Source organism: Cherax quadricarinatus, chromosome 75 (assembly GCF_038502225.1).
Source record: "Cherax quadricarinatus isolate ZL_2023a chromosome 75, ASM3850222v1, whole genome shotgun sequence".
In the NCBI taxonomy this organism is placed as follows: Eukaryota; Metazoa; Arthropoda; class Malacostraca; order Decapoda; family Parastacidae; genus Cherax; species Cherax quadricarinatus.
In genome coordinates, this window is record NC_091366.1 from 4,385,638 (window position 1) to 4,404,707 (window position 19,070).

Below are 19,070 nucleotides of genomic sequence, written 5' to 3' on the forward strand. Positions count from 1 at the left end.
ACAAGAGTGACACTGGTCTGTAGTTGCTGATTTCTGCTCTGCTCTTCTTTTTGTGAACAGGGACTACATTTGCCTCTTTCCATGGAGAGGGCCATTTGCACTGTACTAGGCAGTGCTGAAAGATGCGAGTTAGAGGTGCTGCTAGCTCGTTTGCACATCTTCTCAACAATCTTGGGCTCAACTTGTCTGGGCCCACAGCCTTTTCCTGGTCAAGTGATTTAAGAATTAAATGCACCTCCTCCTGCCTTATTGTCACCACTGACAGTTTTGACACAGTTCTTGCAGCTAGCCAAGGAGGGTCCCTTGCTGGATCAGGAACTTGCATTTTGGTAGCAAAGTGTTCAGCAAAGAGGTCAGCCTTCTCTTGACTACTAGTAGAGGTGGTCCCATCCTGTCGATTTAGAGGTGGAATAAGTTCATCAGGCAGATAACCTTGTCTGTCCTTGACCAGGGACCACCAGGTTTTGGAGCCTACCCTACCTGATGCTAACTTTCTTTTAGTGTCCACCTCCCATTTAGCAATGGCCCACTTTTGAACATCACCCATATGCCTACAGGCTTGCATGTGCAAGTTCCTGTTATAGGTGGTAGGATGTCTCTTATACCTTCGCCATGCTTTGTACTTAGCAGTAGCAGCCTCTCTACAACGAAAGCCAAACCAGGGCTGATCTGTAGGCTTTGTCACATATTGCCGGTGAGGAATGTGTTCTTGTTGCAGATTAAGGATGTGTCCAGTGAAGGCTTTCACTTGGTTGTCAACATCCCCCTGGAGAAGAGCATTCCAGTCGGTGGTGGCGAGCTCAGAGCAAAGGGCTGGCCAATTACCTCTTTCCCATAGCCAGGTTGTGCGTGTGGACTCCTCACCTCGTTCTGTTGGGATCTTAAGTGTGGTAAAAACAGCCTTGTGGTCAGACGATCCAACGTAGCCGAGGGGTTGACAAGTGACTATGCCTTCTGCCAGATCACTCACTACTGGGTCAAGGGAGGAGCCAGAGATATGAGTAGGGAAATCAACAAAGTTTCTCATGTCAAACACTGCAAGAAGGTCATCAAAGTCCCTCTGTATAAGGTGCTGGTTGAGGTCACCAACAATTATAATATGTTGACAGTTGTGTTGTAGCAGAAGGGAGTCAATATTTTCCATTAGGAAGTTGATAGGGTCTGCATGTTGCCACTGAGGTCTGTACATTGCACATGCTAGTACAGAGGTACTAGTGTTTATACAGAGCTTGAAGAACATCATTTCAAGATGTGTAGGGGTGGCAACATCTATGTGCTGGGCATGAACACTTTTAGAGAAGCACACAGCAACACCACCTCCTTGCCCTTGCCTGTCTCTTCTCATCCATGAGGTGTAGCCAGCAATTCTTGCAAAATTTTCTGGAGTCCTGTCATCCAAAAATGTTTCAACAACAGCTATCATGTCTGGACGCCGAAAGTGTTCACAAAGCTATGTGTGAGCTCCTCCAACATTAGTAATGAAACCTCTAATGTTGGCCGACAGGATGCTGATAGACTGGCTCCTCATGATGAAGTGGTCAGCTTGAGGTGGTGGGTGTGTAGGGAATGTAAGGTGCCTGCCCTTGAGAGGAGGTAGGGTACTGAGGCAGCTGCAGGGATGTAGGTCTGTGGTCTTGTAGTAAGGCCCAATCCCTACCTGCTGGGCTGGGATAGGAGTAGCTAAGTGGGTGACGTGTGAGAGTGTTTTACCAATTCAGAGATCCTGCTGGTTTGTTCTGAGAACAGGTCTCTAAACAGGTGGCCCTGTCTGTCAAGTTCCTTTTTCTTCCGACACTGGTCCTCCTTATGTCCTTTCTTGTAGCAGTAGTTACACCTGGTATCTCGCAGGCAGTTGTTGGCAGAGTGCCCTTCCGGTGACAGCGAGAGCACAGCCTAGGTGCCTGGGAGGGTGGACTAGGACTTGTTGCACCTCCTGTGTTTCGCAGATTTGTCCTCAGATTCTGCCGCTGGAACTGTGTTAGTGGAGGGTGAGACGGCTGTAGATGTCTTCCTCCACCACGCCCCTCCTCCACTCCCTCTACCCCGCCCTCTACCAGTTCTGACAGATGTGTCCCTGCTGTTCGTACTTCGCGAGTAGGTGATCAGGTGCAGTGATAGTTCCCTGATCACTAACTGCACCGTTTCTCTGGTGGAGAAACTCCTGGCTCAGAACTTGCTGTCAAACACTACTACCAGATTCTAGAATAGTATCGGCAGGTGTGCTGACAGGTGTAGGATCAGAGATGGTATGTGCACTGTGAAGTAGACTGGCAGTGGCTGAAGCAGAGATGTCAGGTGTAGGAGAATTAATAGATCCAAGGCTTCCCACGTTGCTGGGAAGAGGATTTGTTCCTCTGTGGTGGTCAGAGGAATTGTGTTAGAATTCCCAAAGGTAGTGTTTTGAACTCTGCCAGTCTGTGGGACCTTAGCGATGACCGAATTCCACCAGTCGCTTACCCCTGAGTTAAGCTCAGTGTGGGACTTCCAGTCTTTGTCAATAGTGTCGCCATCAGCTGAGCAGCTTATGTCACTTGGATGCAGGCTTGCACTGACCTTCTACAATAGCTTGTAGGTTATCTAATGATTTGAGGAGCTCATGAAGTGCTTCCCTGTGATGGATTATCTTAGCTGCAACTTTACAACACAGCCCAAGAGGGCAGTCTTGATCTTTGGACAGGAGTCCCTGAGGGAGGACTTCTGAACCTTCCTCCTGTAGCTCCAGGCTTGTATCCACATATACCACAGGATTATGGATATCCTTAAATTTTCTGAAATTTTCAACCTGGCTGCAACAAAATTCTCCTTCTGGAGTGCAATCTGTGTGGCAGTAGTTGGAACAAGTAGGCTCACATCCAAGAAGATCTTTGTCCCTTGTGGTATACCCACAAACACTGCAGTATCTACTGGGACAATAGCCAGATAGCGTAGATAATCTTGCTATTTTGCGGTGTGAAGTCATCCCAGAGGAGGTTTGTAGGTTTGAAGTTCACAGAAGTTCTCTCTCTCTCTTTCTCTCTCTCTCTTTCTCTCTCTCTTTCTCTCTCTCTTTCTCTCTCTCTTTCTCTCTCTCTTTCTCTCTCTCTTTCTCTCTCTCTTTCTCTCTCTCTCTCTCTACAGTGGTCCCTCGTTTATCGTCCTTAATCCTTAACTGGAAGTGGGACTGTTATTCAAGTAGATGGTTTTCGAATCAATTTTCCCCATAAGAAATAATGTAAATACAACTAATCCGTTCCTGACACCCAGAAGTATTAAAACAAAAAAATTTTTTACATGAAATATAGATGTAGTACATAAACAATACAATGGGACTTGATGAATGAAACATTAACAGCATAACACTTACCTTTATTGGCAATTCTTCTTAGTGTATGGAAGACTGGAGGAGGAGAGAGATTGAATTACTGTTTGGAAGGGGAATCCCCTTCCATCAACACCTCAGGTACCAAGTCCTTTTCTGGGGTTACTTCTCTTCTCTGTTTCTTAATGCCACTAGGACCAGCTTGAGAGTCACTGGAGTCCTGCCTCGCAAATAAAGTGTCCATAGAGCTCTGTTTCTGGCGTCTCTTTATAACTTCCCTAAAATGGGCCAAGACTCTGTCACTGTACAAGTTGCCAATATGGCTTGCAACATCCTTCTCAGGGTGATGTTTCTCCATAAATCTTTCCATCCTACCCCACATTTCAAAAATCTCCTTAATTTCTGAAGAAGGCACCTTCTTCCATCTCTCTTCCTCCTCCTCTGCAGCAAGATTCTGAGCTGTGATCTGTTGCTGTTCCTGCTGAAGCTCTTGCAGCTCCTCAGTGGTTAGCTCTTCATTGTGGTCCTCCACCAACTCTTCCACATCCTCCAAACTCACATCCAACCCCATGAAACTCCCCAATGCCACAATAGAGTTCACAAGTTACATAGGCTCATCAGGGGCTGCCTCAAACCCTTCAAAATCCCTCTTGTGGACACAATCTGGCCATAAGTTTCTCCAAGCAGAGTTCAAAGCCCTGGTAGTCACTCCCTCCCAAGCCATACCTATAAGGGTTATGCAATGGAGGATGCTGAAGTGTTCTCTCCAAAATTCCCTTAGCGTGAGGTGAGTGTCTGAGGTCACATTAAAGCACCTTTCAAACATTGCTTTAGTGTAGAGTTTTTTAAAGTTTGAAATGACCTGCTGGTCCATTGGCTGGAGGAGAGGAGTGGTATTCGGGGGCAAGAACTTTACTGTGATGAACTCAAACTCCTTCAGAATTAGGTCATCCAAGTTTGGAGGATGAGCAGGTGCATTGTCCATTAATAGGAGGCACTTGAGATCCAATTTCTTTTTGAGGAGGTAATTCTTCACACTAGGGCCAAACACTTAATTGAACCACTCGACGAAAATTTCCCTCGTGACCCATGCCTTATTAAATCTCCAAAACACACACAGTTTACTCTTCATAACATTGTTTTTCCTGAACACACTGGGATTTTCAGAATGGTACACTAATAACAGCTTCTCTTCGAAATTCCCACTAGCATTAGCACAGAACATGAGCATCAACCTGTCTTTCATAGGCTTGTGTCCTGGCAGTGCCTTTTCCTCCTGAGTAATGTAGGTCCTCTTTGGCATTTTCTTCCAAAAGAGGCCTGTTTTGTCACAATTGCACACTTTTTCAGGTTTTAGTTCTTCAGCCTCTATGTACTCCTTGAATTCCTGCACATATTTTTCAGCCGCTTTTTGGTCCGAACTGGCAGCCTCACCATGCCTTATCACACTGTGTATGCCAGTATGCATCTTAAATCTCTCAAACCAGCCTTTGCTGGCCTTAAATTCACTCAAATCGCCAATAGTTGCAGGCAATTTCTTTACCAGATCGTCATGGAACTGCCTAGCCTTTTCACAAATAATCGACGTCATAAGACCATCTCCTGCTAATTGTTTCTCGTTTATCCACACCAATAATAACTTCTCAATATCTTCGAGTACTGGTGATCTCATTTTTGTCAGCATATTTATCCCTTTGCAACAACAGCTTCCTTGATTTCCTTTTTCTTGGCCACGATGGAAGATATGGTTGTACGGGATTTGTTATACATCCTGGCCAGTTCGCCCACACGTACGCCACTTTCATATTGTTCAATGATGTTTTTCTTAAATTCAATTGTATTTCTCACCTTCTTTACTAAAGGCTTGGCACTAAGAGCTTTTTTTGGAGCCATGGTAGCTTATTTAGCACTTGTGAGCACTAAAATGAATGGAGTATTATGAAATATTTCGTATGAACAAGTGAGGGGACCGTCGCTCACTGGTAAACAATGGCACACTGGCTGAGAAGGGAGGCCAAGGTGGCTCAGAGCGTGAGTACGCGTCCAGGATGAAAGACAATTAGCGAGTCAACGGACCATTTGAGAGCCAATGTTTGGACGAAATAACGCGATTTATCAATTACTGTATACATTTGCAATAAATGGCAATATTTTTTCAGTAAGTACAGTACTGTCTTGGAAAATTATTGATTTCCTTATGGTATTATATTTTGCAGATGTCAGAGCCAACATTATCTACCCTGCAGAAGAGAAGCACATTCTTCGCTTTGAGAGACAGTCATGCTCATTTGTGGATGAGACTCCACAGTTGTACAAGGAGATTACTAAACCTTTCATAGACTCATCATCTTTCAGTAAAGAGGTAAAAAAATATGATTTGTATTTAAAGAATTGTTAGAATTGTGTTGGTAGTGTAGGACACATCATGTATAGTGATGGTGAAGAGTTTTTGTAAAGGATAAAGTGACAGGAGGAGGCACTGGAGATGTTATGAGTGAGGGCAATGTTTTTTTTTTTTTTTCCCCCAACAAGTTGGCTGTCTCCCACCGAGGCAGGGTGACCCAAAAAAGAAAGAAAATCCCCAAAAAGAAAATACTTTCATCATCATTCAACACTTTCACCACACTCACACATTATCACTGCTTTTGCAGAGGTGCTCAGAATACAACAGTTTAGAAGCATATACGTATAAAGATACACAACATATCCCTCCAAACTGCCAATATCCCAAACCCCTCCTTTAAAGTGCAGGAATTGTACTTCCCATTTCCAGGACTCAAGTCCGACTATATGAACATAACCGGTTTCCCTGAATCCCTTCACTAAATATTACCCTGCTCACACTCCAACAGATTGTCAGGTCCCAAGTATCATTCGCCTCCATTCACTCCTATCTAACACGCTCATGCACGCTTGCTGGAAGTCCAAGCCCCTAGCCCACAAAACCTCCTTTACTCCCTCTTTCCAACCCTTTCAGGGACGACCCCTACACCTCCTTCCTTCCCCTATAGATTTATATGCTTTCCATGTCATTCTACTTTGATCCATTCTCTCTAAATGACTAAACCACCTCAATAACCCCTCTTCTGCCCTCTGACTAATGCTTTTATTAACTCCACACCTTCTCCTAATTTTCACACTCCGAATTTTCTGCATAATATTTACACCACACATTGCCCTTAGACAGGACATCTCCACTGCCTCCAACCGTCTCCTCGCTGCTGCATTTACCACCCAAGCTTCACATCCATATAAGAGTGTTGGTACTACTATACTTTCATACATTCCCTCCTTTGCCTCCATAGACAACGTTTTTTGACTCCACATGTACCTCAACGCACCACTCACCTTTTTTTCCTCATCAATTCTATGATTAACCTCATCCTTCATAAATCCATCCGCCGACACGTCAACTCCCAAGTATCTGAAAACATTCACTTCTTCCATACTCCTCCTCCCCAATTTGATATCCAATTTTTCTTTATCTAAATCATTTGATACCCTCATCACCTTACTCTTTTCTGTGTTCACTTTCAACTTTCTACCTTTACACACATTCTCAAACTCATCCACTAACCTTTGCAATTTTTCTTTAGAATCTCCCATAAGCACAGTATCATCAGCAAAAAGTAACTGTGTCAATTCCCATTTTGAATTTGATTCCCCATAATTTAATCCCACCCCTCTCCTGAACACCCTAGCATTTACTTCTTTTACAACCCCATCTATAAATATATTAAACAACCATGGTGACATTACACATCCCTGTCTAAGACCTACTTTTACCGGGAAGTAGTCTCCCTCTCTTCTACACACCCTAACCTGAGCCTCACTATCCTCATAAAAGCTCTTTACAGCATTTAGTAATTTACCACCTATTCCATATACTTGCAACATCTGCCACATTGCTCCTCTATCCACTCTATCATATGCCTTTTCTAAATCCATAAATGCAATAAAAACTTCCCTACCTTTATCTAAATACTGTTCACATATATGCTTCAATGTAAACACTTGATCTACACATCCCCTACCCACTCTGAAGCCTCCCTGCTCATCCGCAATCCTACATTCTGTCTTACCTCTAATTCTTTCAATTATAACCCTACTGTATACTTTTCCTGGTATACTCAGTAAACTTATTCCTCTATAATTTTTACAATCTCTTTTGTCCCCTTTCCCTTTATATAAAGGGACTATACATGCTCTCCGCCAATCCCAATGGCAATGTGTGGTGTGAATATTATGCAGAGAATTTGCGTACTGGTGATTAGAGGTGTGGGGATACCAAAAGTATTATTTAGAGGGCTGAGTAGGAGTTGTTTGGTGATGTTTGGACATGTAGAGTAAAATCCGATGACTAGGACGGCATGAATACCTGTACAGGAGGGCCCTGCTTATAAAGCAGGTTAGATTCTCGGCTACTGGAGTTTACCTGGAGAGAGTTCCGGGGTTCAACGCCTCAGCAGCCCGGTCTGTGACCAGGCCTCATGGAGGATCAGGGCCTGATCAACTAGGCTGTTACTGCTGGCCGCACTCAATCCAACATATGAACCATAGCCCGTCAGGTACTGACTTTAGGTGCTTGTCCAGTGCCTGCTTGAAGACAGCCAGGGGTCTATCGGTAATCCCCCTTATGTATGCTGGAAGGCAGTTGAACAGTCTTGGGCCCCTAACACTTATTGTGTTGTCTCTTTAATGTGTAAGTGGCACCCCTGCTTTTCATTGGGGGACACGTTGCATTGTCTGCCAAGTCTTTTGCTTTCGTAGGGAGTGATTTTCGTGTGCAAGTTTGGTACTAATCCCTCTAGGATTTTCCAAGTGTATATAATCATGTATCTCTCCCACCTGCATTCTAGGGAGTACAGGTTTAGGAACTTCAAGCACTCCCAGAAACTGAGGTGTTGTATCTCAGTTATGCGAGCCATGAAGGTTCTCTGTACATTTTCTAGGTTAGCAATTTCACCTGCCTTGAAAGATGCTGTTAGTGTACAGCAATATTCCAGTCTAGCTAGAACAAGCGACCTGAAGTTTCATCATAGGCTTGGCATCCCTGGTTTTGAAGGTTGTCATTTTTCTAGCAGATGCGATTGATACGATGTTATGGTCGTTGAAGGTGAGATCTTCCGACATGATCACTCCCAGGTCTTTGACATTAGTTTTTTGCTCTAATGTGTGGTTGGAATTTGAAATTTTAATTTCCTCACGTTTACCATATCGGAGTAGTTGAAATTTCTCATCATTGAACTTCATATTGTTTTCTGCAGCCTATTTAAAGACTTGGTTGATATCAGCCTGGTGCTTTGCAGTGTCTTCAGTGGAGGACACTGTCATGCAGATTCGGGTGTCATCTGCAAAGGAAGACACGTCGCTGTGGCTTATATCCCCATCTATATCTGGTATGAGGATGAGGAACAAGATGGGAGCGAGTACTGTGCCTTGCGGAACAGAGCTTTTAACCATTGCTGCCTCAAACTTTACTCTGTTGACCATTACTTTAAGTGTTCTATTTTTCAGGAAAGTATAGATCCATCTACCAACTTTTCCTGTTATTCCTTTATCACGCATTTTGTGCACCCTTACACCATGGTCACACTTGTCGAAGGCTTTTGCAAAGTCTATGTATATTACATCTGCATTTTGTTTATCTTCTAGAGCATCCTGGACCTTGTCATAGTGGTCCAGTAGTTGGGACAGACAGGAGCAACGTGCTCTAAACCCATGTTGCCCTGGGTTGTGTAACTGATGGGTATCTAGATGGGTGGCAATCTTGCTTCTTAGGACCCTTTCAAAGATTTTTATGATATGGGATGTTAGCACTATCAGTCTCTAGTTCTTTGCTATTGCTTTACTGCCCCCATTGTGGAGTGGAGCTATGTCTGTTGTTTTTAGAACTGTGGAACGACCCCCGTGCCCATGCTCCCTCTCCATAGGGGCTTCTTGCAGTTCTTGATGAACACAGAGCTCCATGAGTCTGGGCCTGGGGCAGAGTGCATGGGCATGTCATTTATCACCTGTTTGAAGTCATTTGGCATCAGGATAATGTCAGAGAGGGTTGTGCTTACCAAATTCTGTGGCTCTCTCATAAAAAATTAATTTAGATCTTTGACTCTCAGTCTGGTTAGCAGCTTGCTACTGCTGTAAGGTGAAATTGCTGTAAAAGCCTGATAACATATTTACACTATCATATTAAGTGAGTAATAGAGCTAAGCCTATATAATGCATATACAGTACACATTACTTACCTTGAAATATTTTTGTCCTTAGTGCATAGTGAGTGGTGAATATGGTAATTGTAGGAAGTCTAAATAAATGAAGAATGGGTATGATTGAAAACTGCTGCATTGGCAAAATGCCATAAAATGAAGCACTGTGAAGTGTGGCTCGCCTGTACATACATAGATACAGGTTTACATATGCACAGCCTTATAAAAATATCTGCCTAATGAGAAATATGAATATAATGACTCACCCCATGCAAACTTCAATAAGTAATTAAAATGATGTGTGTACCCCACTAAAAATATTAAGTAATTGCAGCAAAATTACATTCTAAATGTATATTTTTTTCCAGTGGATATACAATATCCTTGAACATAAAAAGGAAGCAGACCGCATCATTTTTGAGGATCCAGATGCTGAAACAGGCTTCATACTTGTACCAGATTTGAAGTGGACTGGGGAACAATTGGAAGACCTTTACCTCCAGGGTATTGTGTGTCGTCGAGACATAACAAGCTTACGTGACTTGCGAGGATGTCACATTCCCCTGCTCAAAAATATGCATGATAAAGGCAGGGTAAGTTGCTTCGTTTGCTGACATTTCCTTATAAATACTAATAACTTATTCATTAACCGCTTGCTGCCTACCATATTTTCCGTCGTATAAGGTGTATGAGCATATAAAACAATGTTTCCAAGCAGTTGTAACATAATATTAGTAATCAACTGCTAAGTGTAACCCTGACCTTGAGCATATAAAGCACAGGCTGATTTCCCAAAACTTTTTGTGGATAGAAAGTGCACCTTATATGCCATAAAGTACAGTAGATGCTGTGTGACATTTAGTGGCACTGTTTATACACGCTATATAGAAGCAGTGTATCATTATTTTTCACTTGGCTTTTCAGAGTTATGGTGTTTTTAATGCTTTGCAATTTTATAGGAAAAATAGTAGCTAAATTAAAAAATCTCTAATACAGGAATATGATGGCCAACCCTTGTAACAAATTGAAGGTTAATGATGTATTCCAGTATCAGAAAAATTTATAGAGCAAAGAAATAAATAGAGGCAGTGATAAACTTATTTCTAACTGAATAGATCAGGATGTTTTTATGGAGGGAGCAGAGGTGGAGAAGACTAGGAAGGGATAGAAAGGAACTAGGAAATTGAAGAGAGTTCATTCTCATAATTTTGTAGTATACAATGCTTTTTTTAATTCTTCAAGTATGCATATCATGTAATTTGCCTGTACTAATGGCATAAGTCACAAGCCACTGGTGTTAACATTTTATTCCCCTCGATCGAGATTCTTTGATGATGTTGAAGGGCTCTGGATCCAAAGAACTGGATTGTCCTCCTCTTTTCTCTAGAATTTGATTACCTCACATTCCCCAGATGCTGTTTGACCTCTTATAAATTTAGTGCTTCCTCTGAATGAAATAGTTAATGTAATAATAATAATAATAAGTGATGGAGTGAATGATGGTGAAAGTTTTTCTTTTTCGGGCCACCCTGCCTTGGTGGGAATCGGCCAGTGTGATAATAAAAAAAAAAATAATAATAATTCAGCATTTTGCTTAGAGGGTTCGTGCAGTTGCCTATGAAGACCTTCCTAGAGTACAGTATATTATGTTTGCTGTTACTGACATACATCCTAGGTGAAATGTGTCATGAAACCTTTGAAGTTAAAACAGACATGCAGAATTGACCTCCATCGTTGGCACCACTCTAACACACACTTTATCTGACCTTAGCAACAACCCCACCCTTGATGCAGACTCTCTCTTTTGATTTTGTCAGTGACTGTATTATTACACCAACTTTGATTATATTTTCCCTTTAGCACTTCCCACTACCCTTACCGACTCTCCCTCTTGCTCTCAGTTCTTTGCATATTCCATCTTGAGCGCATCCTGCCCTGCAGTGCAGTATTAACCTTGTGGGTTTAGTGTTTAGTTTTGACTGTAATAATAATAATTGAAGTTATGAGCATATTTTGTGTTTTACATGAGTCTCTGAACCTGTGAACTTAAGACATGCATTTTCAAAGGGTTGATTGCAGTGAAACAAATGTTTCTGTACAGATTAACTATGAATTTAAAAGCCTCTCTTTATAAACTAAATTTGAGTAAATAAACACCATTCTACAGGGTACAAATATGATTGTTTTTTTTCAGGCAGCAATCAAGGAGAAGTATGGTGTTCCAGCTCACAAGCTGCGTGTGTATCTGCATTACCAGCCTTCATTCTATCACCTTCATGTTCACTATACAGCCATCTCATTTGAAGCTCCAGGTAAGCTAGAATCCATTTTCCTGACAGCAGGGCTGTTAAGGTGACCCCCCTACTACCTTCTTTACCATGCAGGGTTGTCATGAAGACAGTTTGATCACCTAATTTATGTGTAGTTTTTTTAGTTCGACTTTTTTTTTTCAACACACCAGCTATCTCCCACCAAGGCAGGGTGACCTAAAGAGAAAAATGAAAGTTGTTTTTCTTTTTACATTTAGTAATGTATACAGGAGAAGGGGTTACTAGCCCCTTGCTCCCATTTAATTGACTTGTTATAATTTATTTTAGGCTTTATAATATTTCTTTATCCATGAATTTCACAATAAGCTCACTTACTGGAAACAAAAACCAGACAAAAATTTTGTCTGTCCTAGATAATGATTAAGTTGTAGGTGAAGTGGAACGCAATAAAAACCAGTACTGTTGTGCAGGTCAAGGCACTGGAAGGTGTGGAGACAGCAAAGGTCAAGTCAAGTTAGATTGGAGTTCTGAACAATTCACTATAAAAGCAAATATAGTAAAACCCCCATATCCATGGTTTCAGTTATCCACGGTTTACTGTGGCCTAAAAATTTCTCTTAATTTTGCATAATAATGGCCCAAAGTACAAAAGTAGAGAAGCTGGCAGTTATTCAAAGCCTTAGAGAAGCTGTGAAGTGCTTCCCATCAGTGAAAAAAAATGATAATTCTTCACTTATTGTGCATAATTTATCAATTAAACTGTAATAGGTATGTATAGGACTTATATATAGGGTCTGCTACTATCCATGGTTTTGGTATCCACAACAGGTTCTCGAAATGTATCCCCTGTGGATATGGGAGTTCTATTTTACTAATAACAACAGCTAGGGCTAAGAGATGTATTATGAATTTTGTGTAGTATGGTAAATTCATTTAAGATTCTATCTGAAGACTTGAAAAAAGATTTATTTATTTTTACTCTTATGATTTTGAATTATAAAATATCTAATATATTCAAGCATTTCATATGAATTGTTACTACATTCCATTCATTATAAGTGTTAATTGTAAATGATAGCAAATTATTATTATCACGGGGAAGCACTAAGCCTGTAGGATTATACAGTGCTTGTTGGGGGGGAGGATGGAAGGTATTCAAACTCAATTCAGGGAACTAGAGCACAGATTCAATTCCCTAGATCAAGAGCCCCTCACCAGCATCAAGGAACCTGCCTTGAGGGTTAATGATAGCAAAATTATAAATTTGATTTTTCCTTAGGAACATGGGCAGGCAAGGCTCACCTCTTGTCCACTGTCATTAGCAACCTGGAGATCTGTGGGCAATATTATGAGAAAGCTGTGTTACCTTTCACTGTGAAAGACAACCACCCATTAAGAAGCAAATTTGAAGAGAAAGGTAAGATTGCTGAATCTCAAAGTACTGTATTTTGTAGAAGATCGTGTATTTTATAGCCTGGCTGTACCATCCTAGAAAGCTCCATTATATTTGATGATTTACAATAGTTTTCTTGAGAACATTATATTCTTGAGTAGGTGCTAAATCTCTATGGGTTATGCAACACCTGGGTGCATTACACAAATAACCTGCATGTAGGAGCAAGAAACTTATGAATCTTTGGATTATTATAATCATGGGGGAATGCTAAACCCATAGGGATTATACAGCACCTGTAGGGGGGGGGTGATGGAAGGTATTCAGGCTTAATTCAGGGAATTGGAGTGCATTCAATTCCCTAGATCAAGAGCCCCTCACCAGTGTCAAGGAACCTCCCTTGAGGGGATGAAATTTAGGAGGTAATCTGGTTTGATCCATGATTAGAAATGGAAAACTATGAGATAAAACTGAATGCATCATTCAATGCCCTAAATGATCTGTTTAACCTTTCCATCAGTCATTGAATGAATCTGATTATTATACATTTATGTGAAGTGCTAAACCCATTTGGTTCATTTAGCAAGAATGGAGGCTTGATTGTCTTTCCACCAGTTGTGAGAAAGATGTGCTACTCACATAGCCAGTCTGATAAATTTGTGTAGCTATGCTGAACAATACTTGTACCTCTGAACAGATATGATAAGAGGGTCCTGTCAAAACAAGTTACTAGTTTATGGGGAAAAGCACTAAAACCCATATTTTATGTAGCACCAGGGAAAATGGAGGTAATCAGATTTTATCCAAGGAGGGAAAGGGTAGCATCAAGAGTCCACTTGAAGGAACAGTAGTATAAGCACAAGTTCACTATCTGTATACATCACTCTGTTAGTCTTTCCTGAGCCCATTGCAAAGGTACTAGACACCTCATATCTGACCTTAACTGGTGCTGGATGGACTCATTATTTCAGATGAATCTTGAACACCAGAGATGTTGGTGGCATTATTATCAGGCACACTTCTTCCCCTTTCCCTTTCAACCTAACTTTGCGAATATCAGCAGCAGCTGTACTCTTGCTGTGCCTTTTTCAAGGACATGCTTCGTTGATTTGTCATACCTCGATCAACTCATCTTGGAACTTTTCATTTCAAGAACAGTAGCACTAAAAAAATAAAACTGACTGACTGAAATAAAACTCTGGCTCATGGGTGCCTTCAGTTTTACCATATACAGTGGACCCCCGCATAACGATGGCATCACAGCAATTTTTCCGCATACCGATTACTTTTATCGCAAAATTTTTGCCGCGCATACCGATTAAAAACCCGCTTACCGATTTTCGTCCGAGACGCGTCCAATGTGCCCTCAGCCAGCCTCACATGTGCCGGCCGTCCCATTGTTTACCAGCCAGCCTCCGCGGTAACATCCAAGCATACACTCGGAATATTTCGTATTATTACAGTGTTTTCGGTGCTGTTTCTGGAAAATAAGTGACCATGGGCCCCAAGAAAGCTTCTAGTGCCAACCCTGTGGTAAAAAGGGTGAGAATTAGTATGGAAATTAAGAAAGATTTTGAAGGGTTTGGGGCTAACCCTGAGAAGCCTATGCCAGTTGTGGAATCCATTGTGCCTACTTCAAAGATTAAGGAAATGTGTGCACAGTGGGTTGAACTGCAAACCTTTATAGATGAAAATCACCCTGACACAGCTGTTGCAAGCCGTGCTGGTGACTATTTCAATGACAATGTTGTGGCCCATTTTAGACAAATCGTAAAGGAACGGGAGGTACAGAGCTCTATGGACAGATTTGTTGTGCGACAGAGGTCCAGTGACTCTCAAGCTGGTCCTAGTGGCATTAAAAGAAGAAGGGAAGTAACCCCGGAAAAGGACTTGCTACCTCAAGTCGTAATGGAAGGGGATTCCCCTTCTAAACAGTAAGAAGATAATGCTCTCCCCTCCTCCCATCCCATCAATCATCACCAGATCTTCAATAAAAGTAAGTGTCATGTAATTGTGCATGCCTTTTTCAGTTTGTGTGTATTAAAATTAACATTTCATGTGGTAAAAAAAATTTTTTTTCATACTTTTGGGCGTCTTGCACGGATTAATTTTATTTCCATTATTTCTTATGGGGAAAATTCATTCGCATAACGATTATTTCGCATAACGATGAGCCCTCTTGCACGGATTAAAATCGTTAACCGGGGGTCCACTGTACTATCACACACACACGTTTATTTTTTTAAATTAACTAATATAGCCTCTCCTCACTTAACAACGGAGTTCCATTCCTAAGACCACGTCGTTAAACGAATTCATCGCTAAGTGAAGAGCATACTATAATGGTAGTGGGTTTGTGTCAACCATCTTTGATATTGTTTTAATGTCACCTTTGTTTATACAATAGTGTACTGTATATTGAAATAAACAGAATAGAGGAAATCAGCTCTAATATACATTATTTAGGTATAAATACTGGTCAGAGAGCCCATCGTAAGTCCGAGGCATCGGTAAATGAATACGTCACTAAGGTGGGGGAGGCTGTATATAGCTAACATTAGAGTCAAGCTTGAGATGAGCGCAAGTGGGATAACAACACTTAAAAATACTTTTTAGGTATTTTTAGCATTTCTTCAATATGTAAAGTCTTTAAGTATTAAAAAGGGAATAAAGGGGTGTAAGAGCTCAGATTGTGACATACCTTCTCCATAAAACAAATTATATTTTCTAATTGTTTGATACAGCCTCTCCTTACTTAACGATGTACTCATTTACTGACGACTTGGACTTATGGCAAGCTCTCTGACCAGTATGCATACCCAAATAATGTATATTAGAACTGATTTCCTCTATTTGTTTATTACAATATACAGTGTACTACTGTATAGACATTTAAAAATATACTAAAAATGTTATAAATGGTGCAAAGGTGACATTAAAAGAATATCAAAGATGATTGACACAAACCCACTACCATTATAGTATGCTAATCGTTTAGTGACGAATTCGTTTACTGACGTGGTCTTAGGAATGGAACACAGTCGTGAAGTGAGGAAAGGCTATACTGCAAATGCTTATTTTGAGGTATAAGTGAAAATAATCTATATAAATAGGAATTGCCTTTGATCAGCACATTGTTTTTACACAAATAACTCATACATAAGAGACTGAAACTTATAATGACATTTTCGTCTGACTTATACCATTAACTAGACACAGCAATGGTCCAAGTCGGACTGAACGTCATCATAAGTTTCAGTTTCCTATGTGTGGGTAATTTGTGCATCGTTACAGTTATGGTATTATGCCTGTTTTTATTTATTACTAGTATCTAAAAAAAAAAAAAAAGCGTTCAACTTGTTAAAGCCATACAAAGCTTTTGCTGGACATAAAATGATACAATACAACTACATGTATACTTATAAAAAATTTCGTCCAAGTACTGAAGTGGTATTTTTCTGCCTGTACGTATGGATTGCATACGTATGATAGCTTCTAAGTGTAGAATTTTTTATTTATTTTTTAACTTGCATTTGTCATTGCGTGTATATCCCATTATTTTTGTACACATTTGTATAGAAGCTGAAATTTTAAAGGCTGCAAAAATATTAATGACATGTTTCTTTTTTTTTCAGGTTATTTCTCTTCATAAATCATTACATGAGCACATTCATTTAAGCTATATTTTTATATTATTTTAGTAAGAGAAAAGCATAAGGTCTTAGAAGATTTTGGTAATTTTTCCAGTAAATAATGCTGTCTATTGAAGTTCATGTGAAATTTATAATTTTTTAAATAAAATTATAATATTTGTCTGTTTTCTACTTTATACTGACATCAATATTATTTTTTATTTTACACTAACAACTAAGGGTTAAATTTGCTAAAAAAAAAAAGTACAAAACATTACCAGGAACACACAATTATACCCTATATGTAGCAGTGCTGTGCTGTATGTCCTGTGGGTTTAGTGCTTAGTTTTAATTATAATAATATAGCCTTCTTCATGGGGAAGTGGAACAGAATTCTTCCTCCATAAATCATGCGTGTCATATGAGGCGACTAAAATGTCGGGAGCAAGGGGCTAGTAGTCCCTTCTCCTGTGTACATTACTAAATTTAAAAAGAGAAACTTTCATTTTTCTTTCTTGGGCTACCCAGGTAAACTCCAGGTACCCTGCCTTGGTGGGATATGGCTTGTTGATGAAATAAAATATTCATAACCTGTATAGGTCCTGGAAGGTATATACAGTGGACCCCCGCTTTACGATCAGCTCCCAATGCGACCAATTATGCAAGTGTATTTATGTAAGTGCGTTTGTATGTGTATGTTTGGGGGTCTGAAATGGACTAATCTAATTCACAATACATGTATTCCTTATGGGAACAAATTCGTTCAGTGATGGCACCAGAACATACTTCTGGAATGAAATAATATCGTAAGGCGGGGGTCCACTGTACATTGCTATATTTTAATAACATCATTATGCAGCAACAGGAATGGAAGGTAATCAGGTTTGATCCAAGGGGAGGGTAACTCCACCTCCTTGGATCAAGCACGTGCAGCACATTTTAATTTTATCCACAGCTGCGACCTTTTTGCTTTAATCATGTTTTTTTTAATTATCAGGTTCCTGTAGGCACCTTGGGGAAACTTTTATAGAGTTTTTTTTTTATATTAATTTAATAGGATTTTTAAGTGATGCTGGTATGCTAGCATTTTTTTGTGTTAGTCATTCATGCAGGAAGTTTTTAATATTCCTAGGTAGTAGGTTGGTAGACAACAACCACCCAGGGAGGCACTGCCGTCCTGCCAGGTGAGTGTAAAACGAAAGCCTGTAATTGTTTTACATGATGGTTGGATTGCTGGTGTCTTTTTTGTCTTATAAACATGCAAGATTTCAAGTATGTCTTGCTACTTCTACTTACATTAAGGCCACACTACATATGCCTGTACAAGCATATACTACATATATACACACACACCCTTCTGGGTTTTCTTCTATTTTTCTTACCAGTTCTTGTACTTATTTATTTCCACTTATCTTCATGGGGAAGTGGAATAGAATTCTTCCTCCGTAAGCCATGTGTGTCGTAAGAGGCAACTAAAATGCTGGGAGCAAGGGGTTAGTAACCCCTTCTGTATATATTACTAAATGTAAAAGGAGAAACTTTCATTTTTTCTTTTGGACCGCCCTGCCTCAGTAAGATATGGCTGATGCATTGAAAGAAGTATTTTTTAATATTCATTAATTTTATTTTTTTTCTTGCATGTGCTTTATGTTTTTATTGCCAAGAATGCTGAACGATGTACACGGTCAAAGTGCTCTTCAAATCCTAACCCATAAGGGAGGTTCCTTGATGGTAGCGAGACTCTTGATCCAAGGAATTGGACCTGGCCTCCCTTTCCTTGGAGTGAACCAGAATGCCTCCCATTGGCCCAGGCCAAAGACTGCAATCCATCGGCAGATACTCCTCACTTTACAAAGGTTCGACTTACGATGTTTCAATTTTTTACAGTTGTTCGATAGTAATGAGCACTTTTTTTTTTTTTTTTTTTTTTTACCGTTTGAATAAAAATTTCCCAAGCCCATTATGTCGACTAAAATGCCAGGAACATGGGGTTAGTAACCCCTTCTCCTGTATGTGCTACTAAAGTTAAAAAGAGAAACTTTTGTTTTTCTTTTTGGGCTACGACCGGTTTGTTGTTGAAAGAATATTTAACTTATGATATTTTCAACTTATGATGGGTTCATTGAAACGGAACCCATAAAAGGTTGAGGAGTACCTGTACTAGATTATTATAATCATGACTAAGCGCTAAACCCACAAGGGTCATACAGCGCTGCACCTGTACTGGAAAAAATGAGTCTGCCCTCAATGGGCTCCATTGTGTTGCTGTTT

General features: G+C 40.4%; 1 protein-coding gene across 2 annotated transcripts in view; it reads left to right on the forward strand.

The window, feature by feature from the left end:
* Positions 1-18,643, forward strand: part of Dcps (Decapping enzyme, scavenger) — a 23,265-nt gene extending 4,622 nt beyond the window's left edge. Inside the window, exons 4-8 of one of the 2 annotated variants that reach the window (XM_070100940.1) lie at positions 5,515-5,660; positions 9,873-10,097; positions 11,699-11,816; positions 13,054-13,191; positions 18,464-18,643. In XM_070100940.1, the coding sequence (XP_069957041.1) occupies positions 5,515-5,660; positions 9,873-10,097; positions 11,699-11,816; positions 13,054-13,191; positions 18,464-18,471 (635 nt within the window). In that variant the 3' untranslated portion in view covers positions 18,472-18,643. Of the gene's footprint in view, positions 1-5,514; positions 5,661-9,872; positions 10,098-11,698; positions 11,817-13,053; positions 13,192-16,802; positions 16,981-18,463 lie in introns of those variants that run through there. The other variant, XM_053780869.2, reaches the window with a different exon arrangement.
* The last annotated feature ends 427 nt before the right edge of the window (positions 18,644-19,070 follow it).